The following is a 23,594-nucleotide window of genomic DNA, read 5'->3' on the forward strand; positions in this document are numbered from 1 at the left end:
TAAGTAGAAATTGACTCAAGTTATCAAAAATAGCTGCAAAATGCCGTACACAATGTGACTTTTGACACTGAGAGGATACTTACAATCAACACATCAACTGAATAAAAAAATACATTGTACCAAATCCAAGTGCATCTGAGGATAAATCTATACAAACAGCACACATAGATATAAAATTCAGCTCAAAGGCAATAATCGTATTCATCGATCTGCACCATTCTGCACATAGAAACAGCAACAATATGAATCCAGGGTTGACAGCTGAATACAACTGCATTAAATAATGATTTTTACCCTCTTTTGTCTATCATACCAGCTACAGATTACTTGTGTGCAACATTTTGACAAATAGGGTTAAGATTTTGTCAAGTTTTGTTAATCTTGTGTATATGTGAATGAACTCAATGCAGAATGAAAATAAAAATCATCAGTGAGATTAATTTAAGGTACATTTAACTCCTCCTCCACTTCATCCTCCTCCTTCACACTGTGCCTGCGGTCATCTTGATCCATGGGCACACCCAGCTCTTTCTGCAGGGCCTCTAGGCTGGCCTGGCTGACATAGTACCGAACGTTCTGCGATGGCAAAAGCTTCTGGAGCTCCTCCAGCTTACGGTAGGCCTGGAGAAGAATGATTGAAAGACGAAACTGAGCTTAGTGTTTCTCCAAGACTGAAAATATGGAGACACCAACATACAATTAAGACAATTTGATATTTAACACTTTCTTTGACAGGATGCAGAAGTTCTCCATTCGCCAAAGTGTCATTTCACTGAACAGAAAGCTAGAAAAATGATATTCACCACTTGAAAGTTGCCTTGCTGACAGTGGTGCTCCACCAGGAAACCAAACGCATCTCCAATCCTGACAGCAGGGTCTAACTCTGGCTCCTCCAGCAAGGCTTCACATAGACGCACCGCCTCACCAGCATCCTCTGCATACAACCTGCAGATAAAGGACGAGAGCTCAAAACCTCAGACGAAGATCGCAGTCAAACATTAACAATACCCTCTGCAAGAAAATCTTTTTCTGGAAGGGAAAGAGAAGGACTTATTGAGAAAGAGAACAAATATGAGGTATATTCTTACCTGCGTGCATGGACAAACTTCTTGATTAGGGTGATTTTATGCTGCAGGTCAGCCAGCCTTACTTCCAGCTGTCCAGTTGAAGAGTCCTTTGCTTTTGAGACGCACTTGAAAGCTTCAGTCAAAGCATCTAGCGCCTTTTCATAATTCTGGTAATCATCAATCTCCACCTTAACAAAGATAAACCAGAGGAAACTTACTGAGTATTTCAACTTCATATCATTCCTCAAAGCATCCTAAATCCTATTTCACAAAATCTCACAACACTTAAGTCTCTACAGATTTGTTATTGTAAAGAACCCAGACACCGTAGCTGTAACAAACATTTTGTCTTGGCTCCAAGGTCACTAATAAATAAATGCAAACATACACTGTTATTACAATAAAAATGGATTTTGCCAGGATTATCCTCTATTGGTGTTGCAACAATACAAATTACACCAGAAGGAAATGTTTTACCTACAGTAACAGTAACAGTAAAACTCTTCTTACAGACCTTCTGTGTTTAAAACCACTGTCCTAATTTAAAAGTCTTCTTCCAATATTCCTATTGTCAGTAAACCAGACAAGTACCAATAATAAACATAATGAAATATACTGATATTTTGAATGGGGTATTGCTCTACCTGAGCACAGGCTTCATAGAAGCCAGCAAGCAGGTCTGGCGCCCTGCCTTTAGTGTAGAAACCAATGATTGTCTTCAAGATCTCTGGATTCTTCCGCCAGTCCAGAGACTGCAGGTAGTTGGCAGCCATGATGAAAAGCTCCTTCTGACGAGAAACATTGGCAAAGAATACTATTTTCTCTGTGTCGCCCGACTTGAGAAGTGCTCTCATGGCCTGTTGGAAAAAGAGTAAAACATTTTTAAGGTTTAACACTGTCATACTTGAAATTTTAAGAATCTGTATAGTGTTTAATACACACCACAGTATTACCTTGAGCTTGTTGCCCGCCTGTGTGTATTTCTTGGTGGCCAGGTGGTAATTGCCCTGACGCATGCAGCAGTCAGCGATCCTCTCTAGCAGCTCCTTTCGGGACTCTTCAGACAAGTCTTTTGAGTCAGTTACAGTCATTCTCTCTGCCAGCTCCTCTGTGATGGTCAAGTTCTGGGTCACACACAACTCCAAGGCCTGGTAGTACTTTGTTCATGAACACACACAAATGAAAGGACACACATAAGAACACGTAAATGAACTGATATTTCCATGCACAGGTGAGGATGTGTCACAAACAGGTACCTTCTTGGCTGCTACCAGTAACTCCACAGCCTTGTCATACTGGGAATGTGTGATGAAGAAGTCAGAGCAGCGTGCCAGGAGGGCTGGGTCGGAGTTCTCATTCAGATCCTCAGCGATCAGCTGAAGTGCAGCGAACTGCTCAGTGGCAAAGGCCAACTCCAGAGCTTTGGACACATAACCAGCCTACAGGGGAGACATTAGCTTTTTTTTCCACCCAACATTGTTCAGTTTGAATATATGGTGCAATACTGCCCCCTTGTGGAATGACTTAGAATGTACCAGTCTGAACTTGACCTCAGCCATTCAGAAAAATTAGACATTTGGGAGGTACCTTGTGGTAGAGTGCGACAGCTCGGTCCATGTGGGTGCCTTTCTCCTCGTAGTAACAGGCGGCCTCCATCATGTCCTCTGGGTTACTGAGCAGAGCCAGGTTCATCAGCTGGTCATCTAGACCATTCTCCTGTACAGACACATAAAGAAACGTCAACAAACCACTGAGAGACAGATTACAGCACAGCATGACAATTAGTGAACACACTGAAAAAATATAGAAATTATTGTATTAATGAATCACGGTATAATACAGCACACACTTTTGGGTTTTCACAGAGATTTCCAACTAAGAATGGGCATAAACGTACACAGTGGAGCACTTTACCTTACAAAGCCGTATGGCATTGTTGTAGGCCTGGGCTCGCGTGTAGAAATGGACGGCCTGTTTGATATCGTCATGGCCCTCGTAGTGTCTGGCCAGGTGGTATGACGCTGCCCTGTCACCCGTGTCATTGGCTATCTCAGATGCCTGGTATGAAAAAAAGGAAGTCATTTCAACGCAATTTGCATCCATATTTGACAGCTGATTTCTCATGTGCTATACTATAGAATTGTGACCTCAAAATGTAAATTCTTTCCAATAACATATGATAAATGTTATGTGACACCCCTAATACAGATTCACCTTCTGAATGTTCCCCATGTAGCAGTGGACTCGAACCAGGGAGAGGTAATCCTGGGCACACTCATAGAAACGCAGCGCTGAATCCATGTCCGACTGGCTCTCCAGGTACTGGGCCCACCACTTGTAGATGTTCCTGAATGGAGAAGGTGATTGCACAGATGTACCTTAGTGTATGCATATAGTATGAGAAGTATGACGAGGTGTTTACCATCAGGAGAAACGTACTTGTCTTTCATTTTGTTAACGTAGATCTCTAGAGATGATGTGTCATCCTGAAGCATTCTGGGCACTTCAACCCTGTGTGTGTCTGAATTTTCATAACTGCAACAAAAAGGCTGACAATCACACTTTGCTTCAGTGGTGATTTTGCTCATACATATTTGACAAAATATAGATTCCGTCTTACTATGCAAGGGCACGGGTCTTGTCCCCCATGGATTCAAGGTATTTGGCATAATTGTAGTAGGTGGTGCGGAGATGGATGCGATCGTGGTTCTCTGCTGTTTCCAAAGCTTGCTGCCATTGGCCAGAAGCCTGGTAGAAATTGTTCAGCAGGTCATAACGTTGACAGCTCTTGTACAACTTCTCCGCATCTTCCTATTGGAAGACAGGAAAAGATGATGGAAAGATAAATGCTTTTGGTCCGGAAAGTCCCGTGGTCGTTGTGTGGTGCAATGCCTGGATGTCAAAAAGATAACGTGTTATTTGTAGCCAAAGGATGTGGCATTATGTTGGACTTACAGTTTTAGGGTTATTTATAAGAACAGAAAAAATATCCTCTTGATGGATTTGATGGTCTTTCTGGTTTTATATCCTTAGATTTTCTCTATTGCACTGGCTATTTTGTCTGTTTTTTGAATGCACTTGTTCTTCTCTGAATAAAAATGCTGACAGAAAGAGCAGCTCAATAAAAGAAGGAATAGTACGTCACTAAATAAACATCATGTCTCTATTCCCTTTGAAGAGCTGTGATGTGAAATTGAGGGTTTCCTTGCTACCAAAACTTTTCTACATTTTTTTTTAAGGTACTACTTCAATGTGGCAGAGCCAGACTGACTGTGTGTGAGGCCTGTCTCACTGGTCATTTACACTCAAATACTTGAAAATCTTACCAGCATGCCGAGCTGAATGGCCAACATGGCCACTTGGGCCTCTGGCTCTGACTCAGCCTCCGTCTCCTTCAGTGCTTTTGCTGCCCTGGCATTTCCCATATTCCCAAGGCACACGCGTGCCACGTCCAGCCGGCGGGTTTTCACACACATCCGTGCCATGTTTTCCCATACCGCTTTACTACAGAGGAAAGAGAAATGGCTTGTTTGCAATAGTAATGAGTAGCTCACTCACTGCACTGGTATTTTATTATTCAACAGTGAAAACAGCCGTACACATGTTCCTACAATTGTTTACAGTTTAGTTTGTATTTTTACCTCTAGTACTGTCTTAACATTTCACATTTAAAGCAATTCTAACAAATGTCCAAAAAAGACCTCCTGCACACAAACACTGATATACTGTAAGTTGAGCCAAGAATGTGTGCAGAACTTCAACTCAAAGCGAGAGCCGTGCTTTTCTGTTGCTGTCTTTTCTTTTTTTCCCTTTTGTCCTGCTGACGTAAATCAGTCCCTCTACCCCCTTTTCTTTTGCTTCGATTCCAAATTTAAGATTCCACAGCCATCTGGTCTCTATTTGCGTACCCACCCTCCTCCTTGCTTTAGCTGATACAGATGTGGGCTGTTTATTAAAGTTAGGCAACAGGAAATACCCCAAATCTTTAGGGGCCCTGCTATAAGACAGGGGAACTGAGGCCAAGTGGAGAAAAAGAAAGCAAGAGTAGCCAAAATCTTCCTCTATATGGGCACAAAAACCGACCCTGAAAACGAAAAGTGAGAGATTTTAAAATGCTGAGAAAAATATAGCTTACTGCACAGAGAGCGGCAAGATCTAGAGAGCCAGAAAAGGAAAGACAAGAGAAGGAACAGGTCTACATTTGGCCTCTCTTCCCATCCTCTTTTCCTCTCAGGAAACACATCCTGTTGCTGGCTGACTGCGGCGGCCAATATGTTTGTTGCACACGAGAGAGAGGACTTTGGCAAACGCCCCCTGGGCTCCAGACAAAAGAATACACAACAGTGACGTCTAAGAGGGGGTCTTTTGGACATTCTCTCACACAAACACGCTGACACACACACACACACATTTAAAGTGATCCTGAAGGAAGGCGCTGTCTGTTTAAAGCTTGCTACAGTCGCGAACTGATGTTTCGGACTATGACGAACAGCAACTCCCCCACGTTTCAACTCTGACCTCAAGGATTTGCAGAAAAACAGTGAGCAAGGGAGGGAAAGAGAGAAGCAAAAGGAGGTGGGTTAAAGGATTTCTTTTTGCAGTCAGGCTGTGGGGGCTCATGTAGTTGAGAGACAGTCTTGGTAAAGCTGAGACAGTCCTCAGTAAAGCCACTGGTGAGTCAGCTGAGAGCAACACTGTCACGAGAATCTACGTTTGTTTGCATCCTTACTCATCCGAAGGAAATGTGAAGTGAATGAAGAGAAAGGCAAGAAAAAAAGAGAGAAGAAAAACTCCTGCCTGCACAGAGAAGCCAAATGCACATGCAGAAGTCAGAGGAGTGCAATACGCAAAGCACTGAAGAAAGTAAAAGGGGACGATAAAGTAAAAAACAGGAGCAGGTTCCAAGAGTCAAGCTGCAGCCAGCCGAAGCCAGTGGAATGGACCAAGGTGCCAGCTGGATTAATCCCCGCGTACCCACAGTGCTGTCTGAGGAGGAGGGCTGAGGGTCTGCTGCAACGACAACCAACTCCTCAATGAGGATGAATGGCGATGTTCTTTAGCTAAGCCTCAAGACTCTCAACACTCTTTCCAATTCCACCTCTGTGTGAGCTGGGACAACACTCACTTACAGCTGGAGGAGGAGGAGGAGGTGGTGGTGGTGGTGGTGGAGGAGGTGGTGAGGAGCCAGGGGGCCCAGAGCACTGCTGGTGCTACTGCCCCACAGGAGAGGCAAGGGAGCGGGCAGGACGCTGAGGAGGAACAGGGGCCGGAGGAGGGGCACGAGGGAGGAGAGGTGGCGGGCGGCAGGCGGCGCATGGCCGTGCAGAGGCTAGTGGCGGCGGCGGTGGCGGTAGCCCTGCTGTCCCTTGTCCTAAACAATGTTGCAGCCTTCACCCCCAGCTGGGTCCTGCAGGCCCTGGAGGACGGACGCAAGCGGAGTGTGGGACTATGGAGGATGTGCCCCGCTGGTGGGGAAAGGGGCCGCGACGATGTCCAGGCGGGGAGACGGGGGCAGGGGACACAGAGGCAGTGCGAGGGCCTGGGATGGGGGTCTGAGTATGCAGGCTACCAAGAATCCCGCAGCACTGTCAAATGTAAGTTTTTATGCTAGGTCTGTTTTTGAAATGCAACATAATGTTACTTACATCTGATTTCTAAGAAAAAGTAATGAGATTAAACGGTTTAAAAGTGTCTTGACTGTTTCTCATCATCAGACCGGTATTTGGGGTATTTCTGTGACCGGTGTCAGCTTGTAGTCAACTTTGTTCTTTTCCATATGAAAAAAACTGCAGAAGAATTTCAGTCAAGAAATAAATGACCTCTGATTGGCAAGAGCTGATTAACTATATATCAAAGCTCAAATCCAAAACACTTAAGTCACTGCATTAACAACAACAGATCAACTTGATTTGTATTACACCCATAAATTAGACGCAAGTGCTTCACTTTAATGGCACTCTGATGTATTAGTGGAAACAGTAGCACATGGCAGCAAGCCAGTAATTTATTGCAAGCAATTCATTTAAAAGCCAAATGCATCTTTTTGGTGGACAATCGTGCTGCGGACATGATCTGAGTATAAACCTTGTCTGAGTGAGTTTTCAGGCAGAGTCGGTGTTGTGGGGGATTTATGGGCTTTACTAAATTAAGCTCCATTGAGAAAGTTTCATTCAAGAACAAGTGTGGGAAATGCTGAAAGTCCATTGGCTGACTTTACTGGGCACAATGAGCAGCACTGCCTACTAATGTCAGACAAAGACGTGCTTCTAAGTCTTGTGTGGAAGTACAACAATCAGATGCATTATCAGATTGTCCTTCAAAGATCAGGACTTAGATTTAGACTCAGCCTAACTTGTTACACACATTCAATGAATGCATTTAGATCACAGTGCAGGAAAATGACACAGCTCTTCTTCTGGTCCCTCAAGTGCAGTTTGACATGATGCGGGCATGTAACCTGATGGCGACTGTGGCCCTGACTGCTGGTCAGCTGATCTTCCTTCTAGGCTTGATGGAGCTGCCCTTCATCACACAGGAATCCCAGTGGTGGGAGGAGGCCATTGCTGCACTCTTCCAGCTAGCCAGTGAGTACAAGCACTTCTACAACTTGTTTGCTTGCAACAGAAGAAAGACAAGTCTCAGAGGAGCACCTTTCTGGTGGAAATGCTAAGCATCCTTCTGTCCAACAAACTGTGCATGTGACACAAAAAGAAAGAAATCCAGACGCAGCAGAGCAATGTTCACATGCTGGTACAGTGCCAAAGTAAGGGGGTCAAATCACAGGGGGAGCTATACTGGCTGAGTCTCCAACACTGAAGATCAATGTCTGAGGGAAAATCTGCAGGAAGACACTGTGAAAGCTCTCAGACAAGGACAGAAGGCAGCATTCCTCTTTACTTTTAGTTTACCTGAATTTTCTTTATGACAATATTTTTACTAGGTCTAAATCCATGGTAAATGTGGATAACGTAGGCGAAATGTGATAGCACATCACTAACATAGCTTACTGTACTACTAAAAAATAATTTTATTTCTACTTGTCCACATTTAAACATGGTTTGCTGAAACCAAAGTCATTTCAGTGTGAAGAGAAAAAAAGTATAAATAAACCAAACAAAACAACAGACGATAGGGGAAACTAGGAAACCAGAAAACAGAAAGAGAGCCATCCATGGGATTAATTAGTATGAGACATAACTTAGTGCAGTCATGGTAACAAACTCTCCTCAGCCACCACACACCCATCCATCCCACTGAGCCACATTCAGAGTTGGCTGGCATGGCCTGTCCCAGTGCCCCTGCTGAGGAAGTGTGTTGTGTTGTGTGCAGTGGTCACTCAGTCGGTTGGTATCATTGTGGCAGTGCGGCATGAAGGGGGTCTGCTCTGGGTCTAAATTTAGACCTAGTCCAGAATCCATGGGCCAGAGCTGCAGCGAGCCAGGGAGCGACTGTCGGGCGCCAGGATATCCCTGCTCAGGACGAGGAAATGTCTGTGACTACCTGTTATGCAAACCCCCGAGCTGGAGAAGGAAAAAGAGGGGAGGGGGAATGCACGGGAAAGACAGTTTCGACAGGGACTGTGTGTTTGTGTGTGCACTGGCAGGAGGGATTATGTGCATGCAGGTTTGTGTATGTCAGTGTGTGTGTGTTGTGATTGTGTGTTTATCATGTGTTTTGGTAGAGAAATGTCCTGTGGTACACTCGACAGCAGGGTGGGAATTGTCTCTGTCTAGATAAGCTGGCCTAGCTTTTATGTCTGTGTTTACAAAACGTCCAAGAGCAGCAGCAAATAAAGAATCTCCTCTTTATCGTTAGCGTCTTTGGCACGAATTGCAACAGGGATGAGGGCTTTTATCTGAAGGCCTTGGGACCCACCCAGTGTTACAGCATTTTCCAATATAAGAAAACACCACCAGCCAAACCTCAGCTTCCAACAACTCATCTTACCAAAGCATTATTATTAAAGATCATGGCTGATTTCACATCCCATAAATCATAATTATCTACTAGGTGGTGGACATTTATACCTAGCTGTTTTGATATTGTGGTCAGTGATGATCTGCTGATTAAGACTATGTTCATAAATGTTAGCTTTACATAAATAAGTCTAAAAAGTACTAAACAGAACACGCCTATTTCCCTGACATCTAAGAACAGTATATGCTCTCTTCTACTCTCTTACCATATATGGTCAACAAAGCCACTGGGTAATAAGATGACACATACTATCTTGGCAAATGGGATGTTCTGTTTAACGGATCTACATTTGGCAGCATGTGGACAATCTGAGTTGGGATTGAGGAAAAACAATCTTCATTATGCTGCTATTTTTGTCTATGTGGTTTCTATATTTAATTAATTTTCTTATAATTTGGGAGTTTTAATAAAATAGAAACCTAAGAATAGTTAGACAAAACAATCCCTGCTCAAGATCCATTTAATGGCTTTTTCCAGGGCTTTCAACCATATCAGACAGTCCTCGTCAGTAAATGGGGTTTACATGGAAATAGCAGTTTGGTAGTTTAAAGTAATAAGTGATAAGCAGTTTTTCAAGCAACAGGGCCAAGATTTTACAGTTACACTACTGGCTGTAGGATTCTGAGGATACACTGTCTGGGAACCATGAACTTCCGTACTAAAGTTTGTACCAATCCATCAAGTAAATGCTTAGATATTTCACTGGATAAGCGAAAAGTCATTAGGATTCATCCTTTGGGCACCATGGATATCTGTAAGAAATTCATGTCCCATTTCAATTTCATGGAAATTCATCCAGTAGTTGAGATATTTCAGTCTGGGACAAATTGGTGGACGAACCGAAAGACTGCCAGAGACACAACGCTAACATGGCTAATAACAATGGCAGCTTCTCAAATCTGAGATTTGCAGTTCTCTTTGTCTCACTGTCTTTTTCTTTGTCTTTGTCTGATAGTAAACTGAATATTTTTGGGGTTTAGGACCGTTGGTTGAACAAAGCAAGCATTATGGTTTTCGACTTTAGGAAATTAAATGGGCAAATATTTTATTATTGAAACAATGACTCATTTTGAGAAAATAGTCAGATTCACCATTAATGGAAGTTAGTTGTCTCAAAAAAGAAAAAAGAATTTCAAAGAAAAGTGAAAATAAAATAATATATACATACAACAATAAATACATTAATGATGGCTTTTCTTTAGCAAATTCATATCCAAGTAAAAGGGCCTCATATTACAAAGAACAAAGAACCACAGGCTTAAACGATTCAGTAATCCATTCCACATTCCTACTTCAGACCTCCCTACTGAGTCAGTGAATAGGCTTCAGCTCAATGAATGGAGATATTTTTACCCATCACCCTCTTTCTCGGGAATGTTTTCATTTTCAGACGTGCCAAATGCTCAGTTATTGCAAGCAGACTGCGGAGGAACAATATCCAGTTCCATTCAGTGATATCTCAGCAGCGGTGGCAGGTCCAAGCTCAAAGCACAATATTGGTCATTTCACCCCTGGAGGCAATGCTGGAATGTGTTTTTTGATTGGACACAGTTCTAACAGGTCAAAAGTCATGACTGCAGGTCACGTCCCTCTGAGATGCACTTTATCATGTCTTTGATTGTGAGGGATTGCATCTGTGGGGCTCAAATCAGATCTGGTAAATTCGGCTCATGCTTTCCTAGAAGCACATGAAGAGATTCTTCGTAATAAGGGAGTGAGAAAGGTTTGAGCAAGACACCCACGCAGGCAAGTCACTCTCATCAATTAATTATCTTTAAGAATAAACCAAGACATTCCTAACCGGAAGGAAACCAGCTAAATGAATTTCAAGACCTGGCCTTAGTTTGAGACTTGTTTAGATTTTCTCTGTGACAGATCATGTCAAATGTCGAGCAAATATATTAACTTCGAAGCTTGGGGTGTGGAGGGGAGGGAAGGAAGGAAGGATGGAAAGAGGAAGAAGGGGAAGGAAGTTTGATTGATAAGTCTGTGCCAAAAAAGAGGTTCACACAGCCCACCCTGGCTGGACCCTGGACAGGAGATTATTCATTTTCTTGGATAAGGAGCCAGACAGGTTAAACACGAACAGCTCGAGCAAACAGTTGCATTCAACAACGTGCGCACAGGAGTAGACACGCAATGATACACAGACAATTATTCACATCCTCATTTAAAACAATGACAGCCATATTACTGTAGAGGTAGAGAAAGAAATATAAATGAACTCGATGACTGCTTCAGGAAACTGACTGATTCATATCCTAAAGCAGCAACATCCATATTTCCAGTGATTATTTTTGGTAACTGTATTTATACCACTGTGGATGGGGCAAGTTTTCAGGCTACAGTATTGTTCAACTACTGGATGGCTCCAGACCACACTTGAATGCGGTACATGATAGATCGACTCGGGGATACTTATATAGCACAGATCAATGTGGACTTTCATACACATGTATAATGGTAAAGACTGAGGAAAGCTGTGGGCTATGGAGACAATGAATAACTTTCCACTGCAGATAATGTCACTTAAACAAAGTTGAGATCAAAGAAACAGCATGGAATTGGAGGCTGTGGCTTTCTACCTTTGCATGCAAACAGGAGTTCCTCATTGCGTGAGTTAAACCACTGTGAATCAAAGAAATCAGGAGATGAAACATCTCAAAGGCTTTTCCGAGCATATATTCATGCTCTGTATTTTTACACTATCTAGAACTTTGATCTCTAGATCTCAGAAGTTCTTCCTTGGAGGAAACAGATTTCCAAATTCAAAGGCCCCACACAGAGCTCCTGGCTGAACTGTAAAATGCAGGGCTACAGGGATGTCTAAATGTGAGCACGTGGGATTTCAAAAAGCCACTCGGACACTTTCATTTACTGTCCTTTTAAACTGGGGCTTTCCGAACATACAGGAAATATTAAACTAGAAATAGTAAAAGACATGAATACATAGTCACAGGTTTTTGCCTGAGTGCCTGAACAATGTTTTCTTTTCTGTGATTGGTTCTTTTGGTGTGGTTCTTAACCATGTCAGCAGTGTAACATTGTCAGTCTGTCAGTCAGTCGGCTGGCCCACCACTTTGGTCCAGATATGAAAATATTGCAACCATTAGATGGATTGTCATGAAATTTGGCACACGCAGTCATGTAAACCTAAGGATGAGTTGGAACATGAAGTTTTCATGAAGTAATCAAGTCAACATTTTTATTTGGCCAATACTTTGGTTTATAACCAAATATCAGCTAAACTGAATACCCTTAATTTGTGTATAGTGCTAGTTTGCAAATGTTAGCATGCGAACGCGCTAATCCAAGAAGGTGAACAAGTCATCACCTGTTTAAAATCAGCATGCTAGTATTGCCATTGTCATTGTGAGCATGTTAGCATGCTGATGCTAGCGTTTAGCTCAAAGCACCAGTATGACTGTACAGTCATATTCTGACTGGACCCTTCCTGGACACCATACATGTTAAACAGATTAAGCAATAGACCGCTGCATCATTTCTGCACACATACATCTTGTTTTCTCGTCAACAAAATTATTCCTTATTAATATTTCTTTGGCAGCCAACAACAGCACACTCTTTTTGTACTTGGCATTATATAAATATTAGGCATGACACTGCTCCTTTGTCTAAATGTGACACAAAACACTGCTATGACAGCACAGCACTCAGGAAAACCTTGAATGTTGCTTAACAGTTAAGAAATATTTTCCACTGGAGCCTCACTTTATAATAACATGTAAGTGAGGATAGCAGGGCCCTTTCACTGACTGAAGCCTTTTTCTCCTTGCTCATGTACAGGTTTTGTGCTGGTGATTGGACTTGTGACCTTCTACAGGATCGGACCCTACACACACCTGTCCTACTCCTGCTACTTGGACATAGGGGCTTGCCTGTTGGCCACGATGGCCGCAGCCATGCTGATATGGAACATTTTACATCGCCGTGATGACTGCCTTGCACCTCGAGTTATAATCATCAGTCGCTCACTGGCAACACCTTTCCACCCACGTTTAGACAATGACTACGTGGAGTCGCCTTGTTGAGCCATGCGACTTCACAAGCCCAGCCAATAAGGAGTACTAGACCACACTGACAGGACCGTCTACTACTATTTGTTCCAGCTAGGAGCCTCCAGTGTGACTCTAAAGAGGACATTCCTGTGGCTCTCATCTCTCATCTGTACAACAGCCGGACTAACATGTGCCAGCAATTGTAAAACTCTATATTTCACAACTTCTCCCAGCATTAACAAAGATTTATTTTGCTGCTTAGTGCACAAAAGTCACATATTTAACTAAAATGTCTGTATAAAGCAGCCCTAAATTTAAAAACATATTGAATACTGTATGATGTTTCATTTATTCAAGATTGGGTGAGCTAACTGGTAGCTAAATAATGTAATTTGGAAGAGGACTGTCTGATATGAAACGATCAAGCTGGCACTTGACCTATTTTGTTATATGTGCACTTATTAAATGGCCTCCTGTGTAATCATAAATTGGAAATTTTGAAAGATGTTGAAAATGTAATACCAGAATACCTCATATTTGTTTTCTTCCATTTTAAAGCTTATTACAATTCTAATACATATTACTATTAATGATATATGTTGCAAGTACGTAGGTAAATTAACTAAGTAAAAGCTGAGGAGTGAGTCAAGCTTTCTGATTGGGCTTCCCCAAATCAGTGCCAATATTTAATTCTAAAACTGCCAATGAGAGGCGATACTTTGAGCAAATAAACGTCTACCTACTGAAAGACATGAGGGAATTTTCTCACTCTGAGTCATTGCCCCATGAATATCTTTCCTCTTAAAAAAGGAAAATAAAAAATACAAATTACCTGCCAATTAATGTATGTGAACTGATTTGGATTTTTTTTTAAAGCAGTATTTGTTAAATTGATGGTAACAAATGTTTTGGCGATGTACTGCATTTTGAAATGACATACACACTTCATTAAGTTCATTTTTCATGATGCTTTTCATATGAAACTCTGCTCGCTTGTGGTACATATTGTATCCTTAAATTAATATAATATAGTTGTATAAAGAATTGTGCTATCATTAGTATTAGTAGTAGTAGTATTGTGACCATATCATACTTTGGCAAAGAACTCCAGGCTATCTGTGGGTCTTCCACATTGCCAAACATAGGGGCACATTAAAATAATAATATATCACATGAATTCAATAAATTTATTGGTTAATATTCAAACATATTGCTTGTTGTTGTTGCTGCAGTTTTGGTGTCCAACACCATACTGGACAAATGGACAAAACAGATTTTCATTAAACATTATTTTCAATATTACATGTACGGTATTTGCGTTGGACAAGGAGCTACTGGAAGCATTGTGGAGAAGTTTAATGTCTGGCAACAGACTTTCAAGACTGTGCCTGTGATATTCTAAAGTACAGAATTAAGTGCATATAAGCGTACACTGTGATCCAAATTATTCTGCACATGCCGTTTTTGTTGGTTTTGTCTCAACAGTCAATACGATTAAGGATGTTTATTTATCCTAAACAATTCTATTATAGTCTGGATTTCATTACAAGCAAAACTACTGATGACGGCTACAGCTTTTTCAAATATTAGAATACAACTCAAAATATATTGGTCAAATTATTATGCACAAGGCAGTTTGAAAACACTGAAGCGGTCATAACAAATTAGAAACAGTGAAAAGGACCTAATATCTCACTTCCCCATATTCCAGCCCAAGACATGACTCCACCACCTCCTTCTTGATGTCACAATCTTGTTGGAACTGGGTGGCCATTCACCCACCATCCAGAACTCCATCCAACTGGACCATCCAGTGTAGCATGGCTTTCATCTGTGACTAAAACTGTTCGAAAATGAGACTTTGTGCATTTCTGAGGCAAACACTTTTGTTACTCTGTGAGAATAAATATAAACAACTACATTTTATAAAATAAAAAAATCTCATGTTTGCTTCAGGGAATGATGGAACTAGTTTCTTTGAAGACTGAGAGACAAACAGTGGATAGGAACAGTAATGATTTCATGTGAATTACATACTTTCCAGTGACAAATGGCATGCACTGAGAGCATGGGGGTCACATGTACCACAGCCAATTATGATGACTACAACCTCATCCATCAGTTGTTGCTTCACCCCTGAACACTTCCGGATGGAAAGGGGGAGTTTTGCTTTTAAATAGCAGTGGCAAAAAGACAGTAAGGGAAGGTTTGCATTGATATTGGCAGATAACCCTGCAGCATGTCACCAAAAGTCAAGGACACCATGAATGACAGGAAGTAGCACAGTCTGGACTGAATAAAGACAATCTAACCTGTGTCTGACAGGGTGCTTTGGGAGGCAGAGGGACTTTTATACTGAGAATATCTGTTTTGGATGAAGTGAATTATAACTTTCATAATTTCCTCTAGTTGATTGAGAACACCCAGGAGATGAGGCTAAGTAAAGCCCCATTGATACACAGTGACTGGGCTGTAAAGACTCTACTGATACAGAAATCCCAATAGCGCCAGTTTCCATAATCAGAGCTGGGTAGCGGATTTTGTTGTTGAGACATACATGTAGCTCACCTATACGTCTGTGATTAGGGCTAACCGACCCTTTAATGTACAGATGTGAAATAAGCATATTGTCTTCAGTGTCTCTAACAGATATTTTATCATATCACCTCTAATACATGACTTGGATTCAGAATAACAAGCCAGTTTATGACTTAACTATGAGAACTTTTGTTAAGTCAAAGATCTGCACCAGAGAGACAAGTCCCAGTAGATACAGGTTAGTGCGACAGGAAGTGGATATTCCTGTGGGTGGAGATATGCGGGAATCGAACACAATACCGATCTTAAAAAAAAAGAAGCCATAGTAAAAATAGTCATCACTGAGGAACTTAGTAAAGCTGTCATCATGCCTATTAAATTCTTTGGAATATCCGGCCAGTGGGATATGCTATTTTCCCATTTGTGTAAAGTTTGTACGTGCAAAAGCAACACCACAGTAGAATTCACACTGAGTGCCCTGAATCACGTATTCTGCTAAAGATAATATCAGATCTTTGCTGAAATCACATATACGTTTCCCCAAGACACACACACACACACACAGAGGAACAGACATGCACATCCTCTGAATGACCTGATTCAATGTTTGCAAGAATGAAAAGGGCACTCCTTTTGGACCAAACTGGCAGGGGGACCTAATGTGTGTGTGTGTGTCTGTGTGTGAATCACGGCATGTTTAGAAAAGTACATCCCCTCAGAACACACCCGTACACTAACAGAAACAGTCACATATATACACACTGAAGAGTTCCTTCCCTAAGCACAGACACAGAAAAAGTCCTTAATCATGTCCTGTGTTTAAAATTCTATTTCATGTTCTAACATAAACAAATAAAAGTTATGCTCTGGTGGATCTGAGCTGATTATAGCATCAAGGTATGATACACAAACTGCAGAGCTTAGTCTTTAAAATTTACTAGCCTTTCAAAAGACACATACAGTGGTGTGACATTTCTTTTCTGAGAAGTGCCTGCTTTGTTCTTCTTGCTTAGGAATAAGACAAAACTGAAAAGAAAATAATAAAATGGGTTTAGCCTCCATAAAGGCTTCAACAACCAAAGGTGTTGAACGGAATGAGGAGTGAAGAGTGGCAACAATAAACCATTCTCAGTGTAAGTCAAAAGCAATTAGTTGCTGCCCCTTCATTGCAAACCACTGTAGAGTATGCTGAGGAGTGTCAAGGCTGTAGCAACAATGCTACAACAGTGGCCTTTGATTTAAACTAAAACCCCTGTGGAAAGGACTGCCGGTAGAAGTGACGACAGCGATCAAACAGGGGGATGCGCCCACAGCAGGCATGCCATCCTGCACGTCTCCACTCTGTGAAGCCTCCACTGAGCTGACACGTAGTCATGGTATGCACATATTTATGCCTTACCTCTTGATGAGCTTGATAGACTTGAAGGCTTCGTCCATATCGCCGATGGTCAGGTAGAAGCTGAAGTTGAGCATGGCATCGCGGGTAGCCTTCTCACAGTTCTCCAGGCCCACAAAGTCTCTGAGAGCTCGCCTGGACACCATATGGGGATTCTGGGCAGCTGACCCCCTTGATGGCTGGGTTTGTTGTGGTTGTACTGATGATGTGGTGGAAATCTCTGGTAACCCTGGATCTCTCTCACCGGGCTGAGAAGGGGTAGACAGGTAGGAAAATACAATGTTAAGATGGGTAAAGATGTGATTCGCAACCAGTAAAGAATGCAACATTTTGTGAGGTATGATCATTATTAAAAAAGAAAATAAATGACAAATACTGGGGGGAAAACATGGGCTTTGGGGAATGGGTAGAGACAGAGCAAACAAACAACAACAAAGCATCACAGAACAAATCTAGTCATCAAGACAAGTTGAATGGGAACTGGACAAAGCATAGTCACATCTACATACTTCAGGGATGCACTTGTGCTGCTGATACTTTATTTTTCACTTGAATGCAGCACAAGGCATACATGATCACAGTTTTTGGAAGCTCAAGAATACTGAAGCTTTCTGAGCGGACTATAGACGACATACACTTACTTCCGGTTGAAAGACACCCCGCCTCCGAAATAACAGCTGGGGTGTGTAAGACCAAACACAATTTCACATGAGATCAGTGATGGGTGCAAGCAACAACACAAGGATTATGTTTAAGAAAACTCAAGATCTGAAACAGCCTGCCTTCAGCTTTCCAGAGAGAAATCCCCAAATGCTGTACGAGGACCCTCCCCCCATCACTGAAGAGACAACACACAAGCAAGACAGAGTGGTCTCCGTCATCACCTTGCAGCTGAAACAATAGTAGGGCACATCCAGAGCGAGGAGTGCCTGCAGGCCTGAAGGCTTAGGATAGCAGTCCTGTAGGAGGAGCCCATGCTCCTGCGTACAGAAGAGCGTCACGACCGACACGTCTGTCTGTGCAGAAAGAAGGCAACACAATGTCAAACTACTTTCAATTCAGTCTGTTTATTAAAATCATAAAACGTAAAAGTACATCACACGCTGACTGCTGGTCCACGAGCTGTACAGCACTATCTCGACAGGAAGGAGCAGTCTTTACCGTATCCACAAAACTAGTTGATGAGGATTCAGAGCTGACAGGCACCGTCTCGCAAACAAAAAGACGAGGCTCACTCTCATCCCAGAAGTGAGACACAGGGCAGCGACCGCTGAGCTCTGTTCCCTGAAACTGCTGCCTGAAACCCAGAGCAGACATGTGCAGTGTAAGACAACAAGAGGAGAAAGCTCCACAGACTTACAAAATACAGTCTAAAAGCAACGTCAGCCACCTCTCGCTCTCTTCTGGCTGTGAGATACCACTGGACGGTCTGCCAATGAAGAAGTCAAAGTGTGTCACAGTGTCCATCTCAACGTCATAAAAGTACACTTTGTGATCAGGTCGTCCATTAACCTGACAGGAACAGGTACAAACAGAAATATTCACATTTTAAGATACTGAAAAAAAGATTGAAATACTTGTGGCTTCTATGATAAACATTCTTATCAGCTTTCAAAAACGCATATTAAGCAGCTTTCAGAAATGAGAGGGTGAATATTGTGTGTTGTGCATTCACCTGAGAGATTAGGATGCTGACTTGGCTGCCATTGGCGTTACATTTGACTGACCTCAGGGCTCCCAGATTGGCAATCTGGTCAGCCAGGTTCTTTGCACTGCAGTGAGCTTTGGCATCTCTATAAAGACATATAGTAAGACTGGCATTGTTGGATAAAAACTCATGGACTCATCTGGAATTCTTTTTTATGACATTTTCAACTGAAGGAGGTGATATCAACATCCACATTAACATTTTACCTTCGGGAGAGGTCAAAGACTCTAATGTGTGCAGTGTCTGTGCCCACCACCAGGTAGGACTGACACACACTGAGTAGTACAGGGTTGCCCTCTGCCTTGGAGAAAGTCAGCAGTTGCTTCACAGTTCCCTAAAGAAAATAAAGGAAAACGATTATTTAACAATCGGTGGCAAATACCACCTGCCTGTGTGTTCATGCTAATTTAAAATCACTTCTTATCCAGCAACGTAAAAGGTTTCAAAAACACAGGATCAAACATTTGTCACATCTCCGTGTTAAAGAGAATACTGGATAGTAGATTCCAGGGTGGGACAGCAGACCTGTGGAGTGCGAATCTGGACCCTGTTAGGTTCCACAGTGTAGAGGTTCTCGTCATGCACAGCTACTACATGGGAGTCACAAGGAAATGATCCTGGGTTATCAGCAAGAGGAGAAATGAGGAGAAAGAAAGTTTAGGGAAATGGAGGAGAAAAGCACAAGTTTGCAAATGAATGGATGAGAGACAGGGGAATCGGAGCAGTTTCTAAATGTCGCATCTATAAAATGCTGTTTGGTCCATTCAGTGGGCCTTTGCTTCAGTGCTGTACCTGTATTGCGAAGAACTGTCCCTGAAAGCTCATACACAGTGACCTGCTTGCCACTCCAGACTGTCACTGAATCCTGTGGGTTTGACAACACACATCCAGTTACCATGACATCAGTTTCATTTTTTACTTCATGTCCAAACCTTTGTAGATGCATTTAGCATCTTTCCTTAAGTACAGAGAAATATCAGTTAGACTCATTATATCCACTTCTCAGATCCACACTCACCTTGGTAACACACACTCCCTTGATGTGCATGTCAGACTGCAGAGGAAGGTGCACTCCTGTGGTGAATTGAGTGATGCTGAGCTGGGTTGGGGTGAGCTGCACTGCTGCCACCTGCTGCCTGAAGTGGGCTGACATCACATGCTCACACAGGATCAGCACCGTGTTCGAATTATTGGCCGCCAGCAGATTCAGGCTAGAGCCCCACTGAAATGTCAGGTCTGAGTGAACTTTCCCAGAAGATTACTACACATATTTTGGTGTTGTTGTGCTTATATTACATCATTTTACAGAACTACTTTTCATGTACAAATATGACATTTTGTGACAATGCTGGTCCAGACAGTACCTGTAGCTGCATGACATTTCCCTCTATTTCTGTGGGTGTCTGTAGCTTCCACTGGGTCTTGGTATCACCTCTGCTGCTGCCTGGCTGCTCCATCATCCTCCACATTGCTATGCGTCCATGGCTGGTACCAGCTGCCAAGATTCCTAGGAGGCCACAACATTATATAAAAGCAGTGAGGCTGTAGTGTGAAGAAAAAACAGCACTTTATTCTGTTCACAATACAACAAAGTATTTTGCAGTTACCTTTTCCAACACAGTACGAAACACAGTTGATCATCTCTCCTCTCTCAAAGCCCAGAGTCTCGTCAAGAGGTAAAACATAGTTGTCATCTCGCTCCAGGTCCCACAGCCTAAAAAATGAGAGGGTTGGATATTCATTAACACACACAGATATATGAGTTTAAAACGGAAATGGAGCTTGTGTGTACACTGACCTGATAGCCTGTTCCCCTGTTGCTGTGATGAGGAGGCCGTTTTCTGTCCAGACAATGTCTACATTCTGCCCGCTTTTGCTACTCAGCTTAACCTGTCATGAAAAAACACGTTCACAACCCAAACTGTGTATTAGACCTTAGGACCTGCCACTGAAAATAAAGTAAAAAACAAAAAAAACAAAAAAAGAAAACCCATTTACGAATATATATTGTACTATATATTACATATATCTCACTGAGGCCTTTACAATGATCTATAATTACAAACACAACTCATTAAAATGCCATGGTCTTCAGCAGATTAGAAAGAAATTGGATCTTTGATGATTTAAATATACCTTCATAAATTCCTGGGCTCCTCCCTCAGGTCCAAGAGTGTACTGTGACAACATCAGGGTCTCTGTGATCACAGCGAGCGCCTCTCTTTTCTCGAGGTAGAACAGTTTCTTGATTGCGCCTTCCACACTGAGAAGTGTGCTTGTCTTGCAATGCTCATCCACACTGTGGACTTTACCTATATACAATGCAAGCAGGGTTAAATTTTTAATAAGTAAGATATCTATTGTCTCATAGCACAACATGAACACATATGTCTGTTAGGTTTTATTTTCAACTACTTAAATTTATGGAAAAACTGTCATAGTGGGCCTCATGATTTTCCCTTGAGCTGAAAATGATTTTAATATGGCTTAACATGAGTCAACTGTTGGCAGTAGTGGAGAAAATATTCAGATTTACTTAAATGGAAGTGCTAATACCACACTGTAAAACTACTTTGTTAGATGTAAAGGTCCTGCAATTAGCTGACTATATGACTAACTGATTCAGCTGTATTTGTATAAACTGTTTTAGTTTTATTTGCAACAAAATATCATATTTTTAAACTTCATATGTTTTGTGTGCTAAATTTGTAAACTAACTAGTAACGGAAGCTGTCAAATATGTGAAGTAAAAAGTACAACACACTCCACTACATCTCAGAGTACAAGTACTGTGAGATGTTGTGGAGTAGAAGTATAAAGTTAAAAGCAAATGTACTTAGCTACATTCGACCACTGCCTATTAGATTCTCTCTCAGCTCTCTCTAGATTCCTTTTGGCCAATACTGCTTTAGAAGAACACCCCCGATTCTCTTTTTTTAAAATGTCACAGCAATGGAGCACTGTGCTACAAGCAAGTAACCAGCATGGTAAGACAAACTCTCAAGCCTCAGAACTATTCTTTTGGAGACTGTGAGCTGCCTTAGATAACAGCCATTGCTGGAAGTCATTGGTCATTAATTAAGATTATAAAAGTCAAGAGCTACACAATGTGACTTTAACAGAACATAGTCACAGCGGTACGAAAAACGTACTTACACTTATTGCACAAAAAAAGGATTAACTCTTACCGTCTTCAGTGCTGACATAGAATGCGAGTCCCTCCTGTGGGCCCATCTTGAGAGGTGCGCCCTTCCAGCTGAACCTGTCCAGAGCACTCTCGTCTCCACTCACTGACGCCCGGGCTAGCATTGCTACATCGCTGTAACATAAGTTATTAGCAACACAGCATTCACATCAAGAGGGCATAGTGATATCATGATGTTTTCAGTATTATCTCACTGCCTTCTCACTCCAAGCATTACTTACTCCCCAGGTGAGGCCGGCCTGAAGATGCAGCAAGTGAGAGGTTTGTTGTATTCATGCTTCACAAGATGGTTTCCTTGAAGTCTACCCCTGGCATCTACCTTCCAAACTGCTAGAGCTCCAGTCTGTCATCAAATTATCACACTGGAGTTATATGGTTCGAAAAGGAGAAATAGAAAATTGCAAATGTGCACATATGTACGAGACTATCTGTGTGTACAGCCATTGTAACACACTCACCTGATCACCAGTTACCAAGCGGCTGCCTGAGCAGCTCCACTCCAGCAGTGTGATGCACGCTGTATGCGTGCTGGGAAGGACTGTTTGATCTCCAGAGGGGTGTGTCAGCAGGACTACCTCTCCATTCTCCAAGCCAAGGGCCAACACTGGCTTAGTGGGATGCCAGCGCAGCACTGTGGGCTGGTGAGGACGCTCTAAATGGCAGCTCTCCACATACTCTCCCTGCATATGGACAGGGATGAAATATGCAAGCTTTGCTAAGTATGCTATAATTAATAATATCCGCAAAAGGTGCATATTACTGGGTATAACTAAGTGGTCATCCTTTCAGTAGGTGTTCATCTGCAAAGCCCAATGATTACCTGTTGCAGGTAGAGGTCCACATTGCCTCCAGTGGTGGTGCTGCTTGAGGCAACAGCCAGGACAGGAAGAGCCGGGTGCCAGGTCAACTGAGAGGGCACGCCACTGCTTTCAGGGGCCTCAATACGGTGGTCAAAATACACCGCCATGTCCCCAGTCCTCCTCTCTGGAAAAGAGAGAAGAAACAGTGGATGGCAGCTTGGTGGAACCTCCAATATTGTGCATAGTTATTCACGGTACATTCTTTGATTTCACGTTTGCAGTTGTGCAGTTTATTGTCCATTTATCAGCTAGCTGTCTGGCTAATTCATGATGAAAAGCTCGGTAATCACTAGTTAACTCTAAAACGTACCCTCGAATAGCATCCACTGGTTCCTCATTTATAACTGCATTTCATATTTGACTTTGCTAGTTCACTACTAGGTAACGTTACAGACACACACTGAGGACTTTAACTGAGCTGTGGATTCACCATAATAGTTAGCACTGCCAGCCACTTTTAACGGTAGTTTGCGCTATGTGACTGATGGTTAAATTAGCTTTAGCTGCTAACGTTAGCTAAGCTAGCCAAAGTTAGCCTTCATTGCTAGCCCGCGCGACTGTAAGATAACTTATCAGAAGACCGACCTCGATGTCCTTTTCTTCAGGTTACTGCCGACGTAATTATTCAATGTCGGAACAAACCAAAACATCGACCTTAACTTCCAGTGTTGTTGTGTAGCCTGCCGTGTGATCAAAAAGCGTCTCTCCTAGTTGCCCCTGACAACCTCCAATGCTGGACAGGAGGAGGAGTTACGGAAAACAGCGAGCGTAACCGAGTTGTTCTCCGAGATTGTGTTGAAACTGACGGTAGTCTAATCTCGACA

At 42.4% G+C, this 23,594-nt stretch overlaps 2 protein-coding genes across 2 annotated transcripts; one reads left to right on the forward strand and one right to left on the reverse strand.

Moving 5' to 3' along the window:
- On the reverse strand, positions 1-23,471 carry ift140 (intraflagellar transport 140 homolog (Chlamydomonas)). Its single transcript, XM_041962995.1, has 30 exons — positions 23,356-23,471; positions 22,731-22,894; positions 22,369-22,590; positions 22,132-22,253; positions 21,894-22,024; positions 20,842-21,017; positions 20,504-20,595; positions 20,313-20,419; positions 20,070-20,212; positions 19,724-19,927; positions 19,498-19,570; positions 19,231-19,322; positions 18,912-19,039; positions 18,673-18,790; positions 18,388-18,509; positions 18,159-18,294; positions 17,882-18,013; positions 17,001-17,245; positions 4,394-4,571; positions 3,688-3,878; positions 3,507-3,602; positions 3,282-3,414; positions 2,982-3,125; positions 2,655-2,783; positions 2,324-2,506; positions 2,021-2,224; positions 1,712-1,924; positions 1,089-1,255; positions 804-945; positions 1-621 (listed from the first exon to the last, which is right to left on the reverse strand). Exons 2-30 carry the CDS (start codon positions 22,875-22,877, stop codon positions 442-444), a joined length of 4,350 nt encoding a protein of 1,449 aa, XP_041818929.1. The 5' UTR covers positions 22,878-22,894; positions 23,356-23,471; the 3' UTR covers positions 1-441.
- Positions 6,237-14,365, forward strand: tmem204 (transmembrane protein 204). The gene is made up of 3 exons (XM_041962996.1): positions 6,237-6,661; positions 7,496-7,651; positions 12,852-14,365. The coding sequence occupies exons 1-3, from the start codon at positions 6,382-6,384 to the stop codon at positions 13,094-13,096; spliced, it is 681 nt and encodes a 226-aa protein (XP_041818930.1). The 5' UTR covers positions 6,237-6,381; the 3' UTR covers positions 13,097-14,365.
- Positions 23,472-23,594: the final 123 nt, after the last annotated feature.

The sequence above is a fragment of the Chelmon rostratus genome, chromosome 21, assembly GCF_017976325.1.
Source record: "Chelmon rostratus isolate fCheRos1 chromosome 21, fCheRos1.pri, whole genome shotgun sequence".
Lineage (NCBI taxonomy): Eukaryota > Metazoa > Chordata > Actinopteri > Chaetodontiformes > Chaetodontidae > Chelmon > Chelmon rostratus.

Bases quoted from the DNA above. Each gene is read 5' to 3' on its own strand.
- tmem204 (XM_041962996.1), top strand. From the start codon at position 6,382: ATGGCCGTGCAGAGGCTAGTGGCGGCGGCGGTGGCGGTAGCCCTGCTG. The intron at 6,662-7,495 runs GTAAGTTTTTAT...TGGTCCCTCAAG, and splicing joins ATCCCGCAGCACTGTCAAAT to TGCAGTTTGACATGATGCGG. The intron at 7,652-12,851 runs GTGAGTACAAGC...GCTCATGTACAG, and splicing joins TGCACTCTTCCAGCTAGCCA to GTTTTGTGCTGGTGATTGGA.
- ift140 (XM_041962995.1), bottom strand. From the start codon at position 22,877: ATGGCGGTGTATTTTGACCACCGTATTGAGGCCCCTGAAAGCAGTGGC. The intron at 22,025-22,131 runs GTAAGTAATGCT...CTTATGTTACAG, and splicing joins AGGCCGGCCTCACCTGGGGA to CGATGTAGCAATGCTAGCCC. The intron at 19,928-20,069 runs GTACTGTCTGGA...CTGACATTTCAG, and splicing joins GAAATGTCATGCAGCTACAG to TGGGGCTCTAGCCTGAATCT.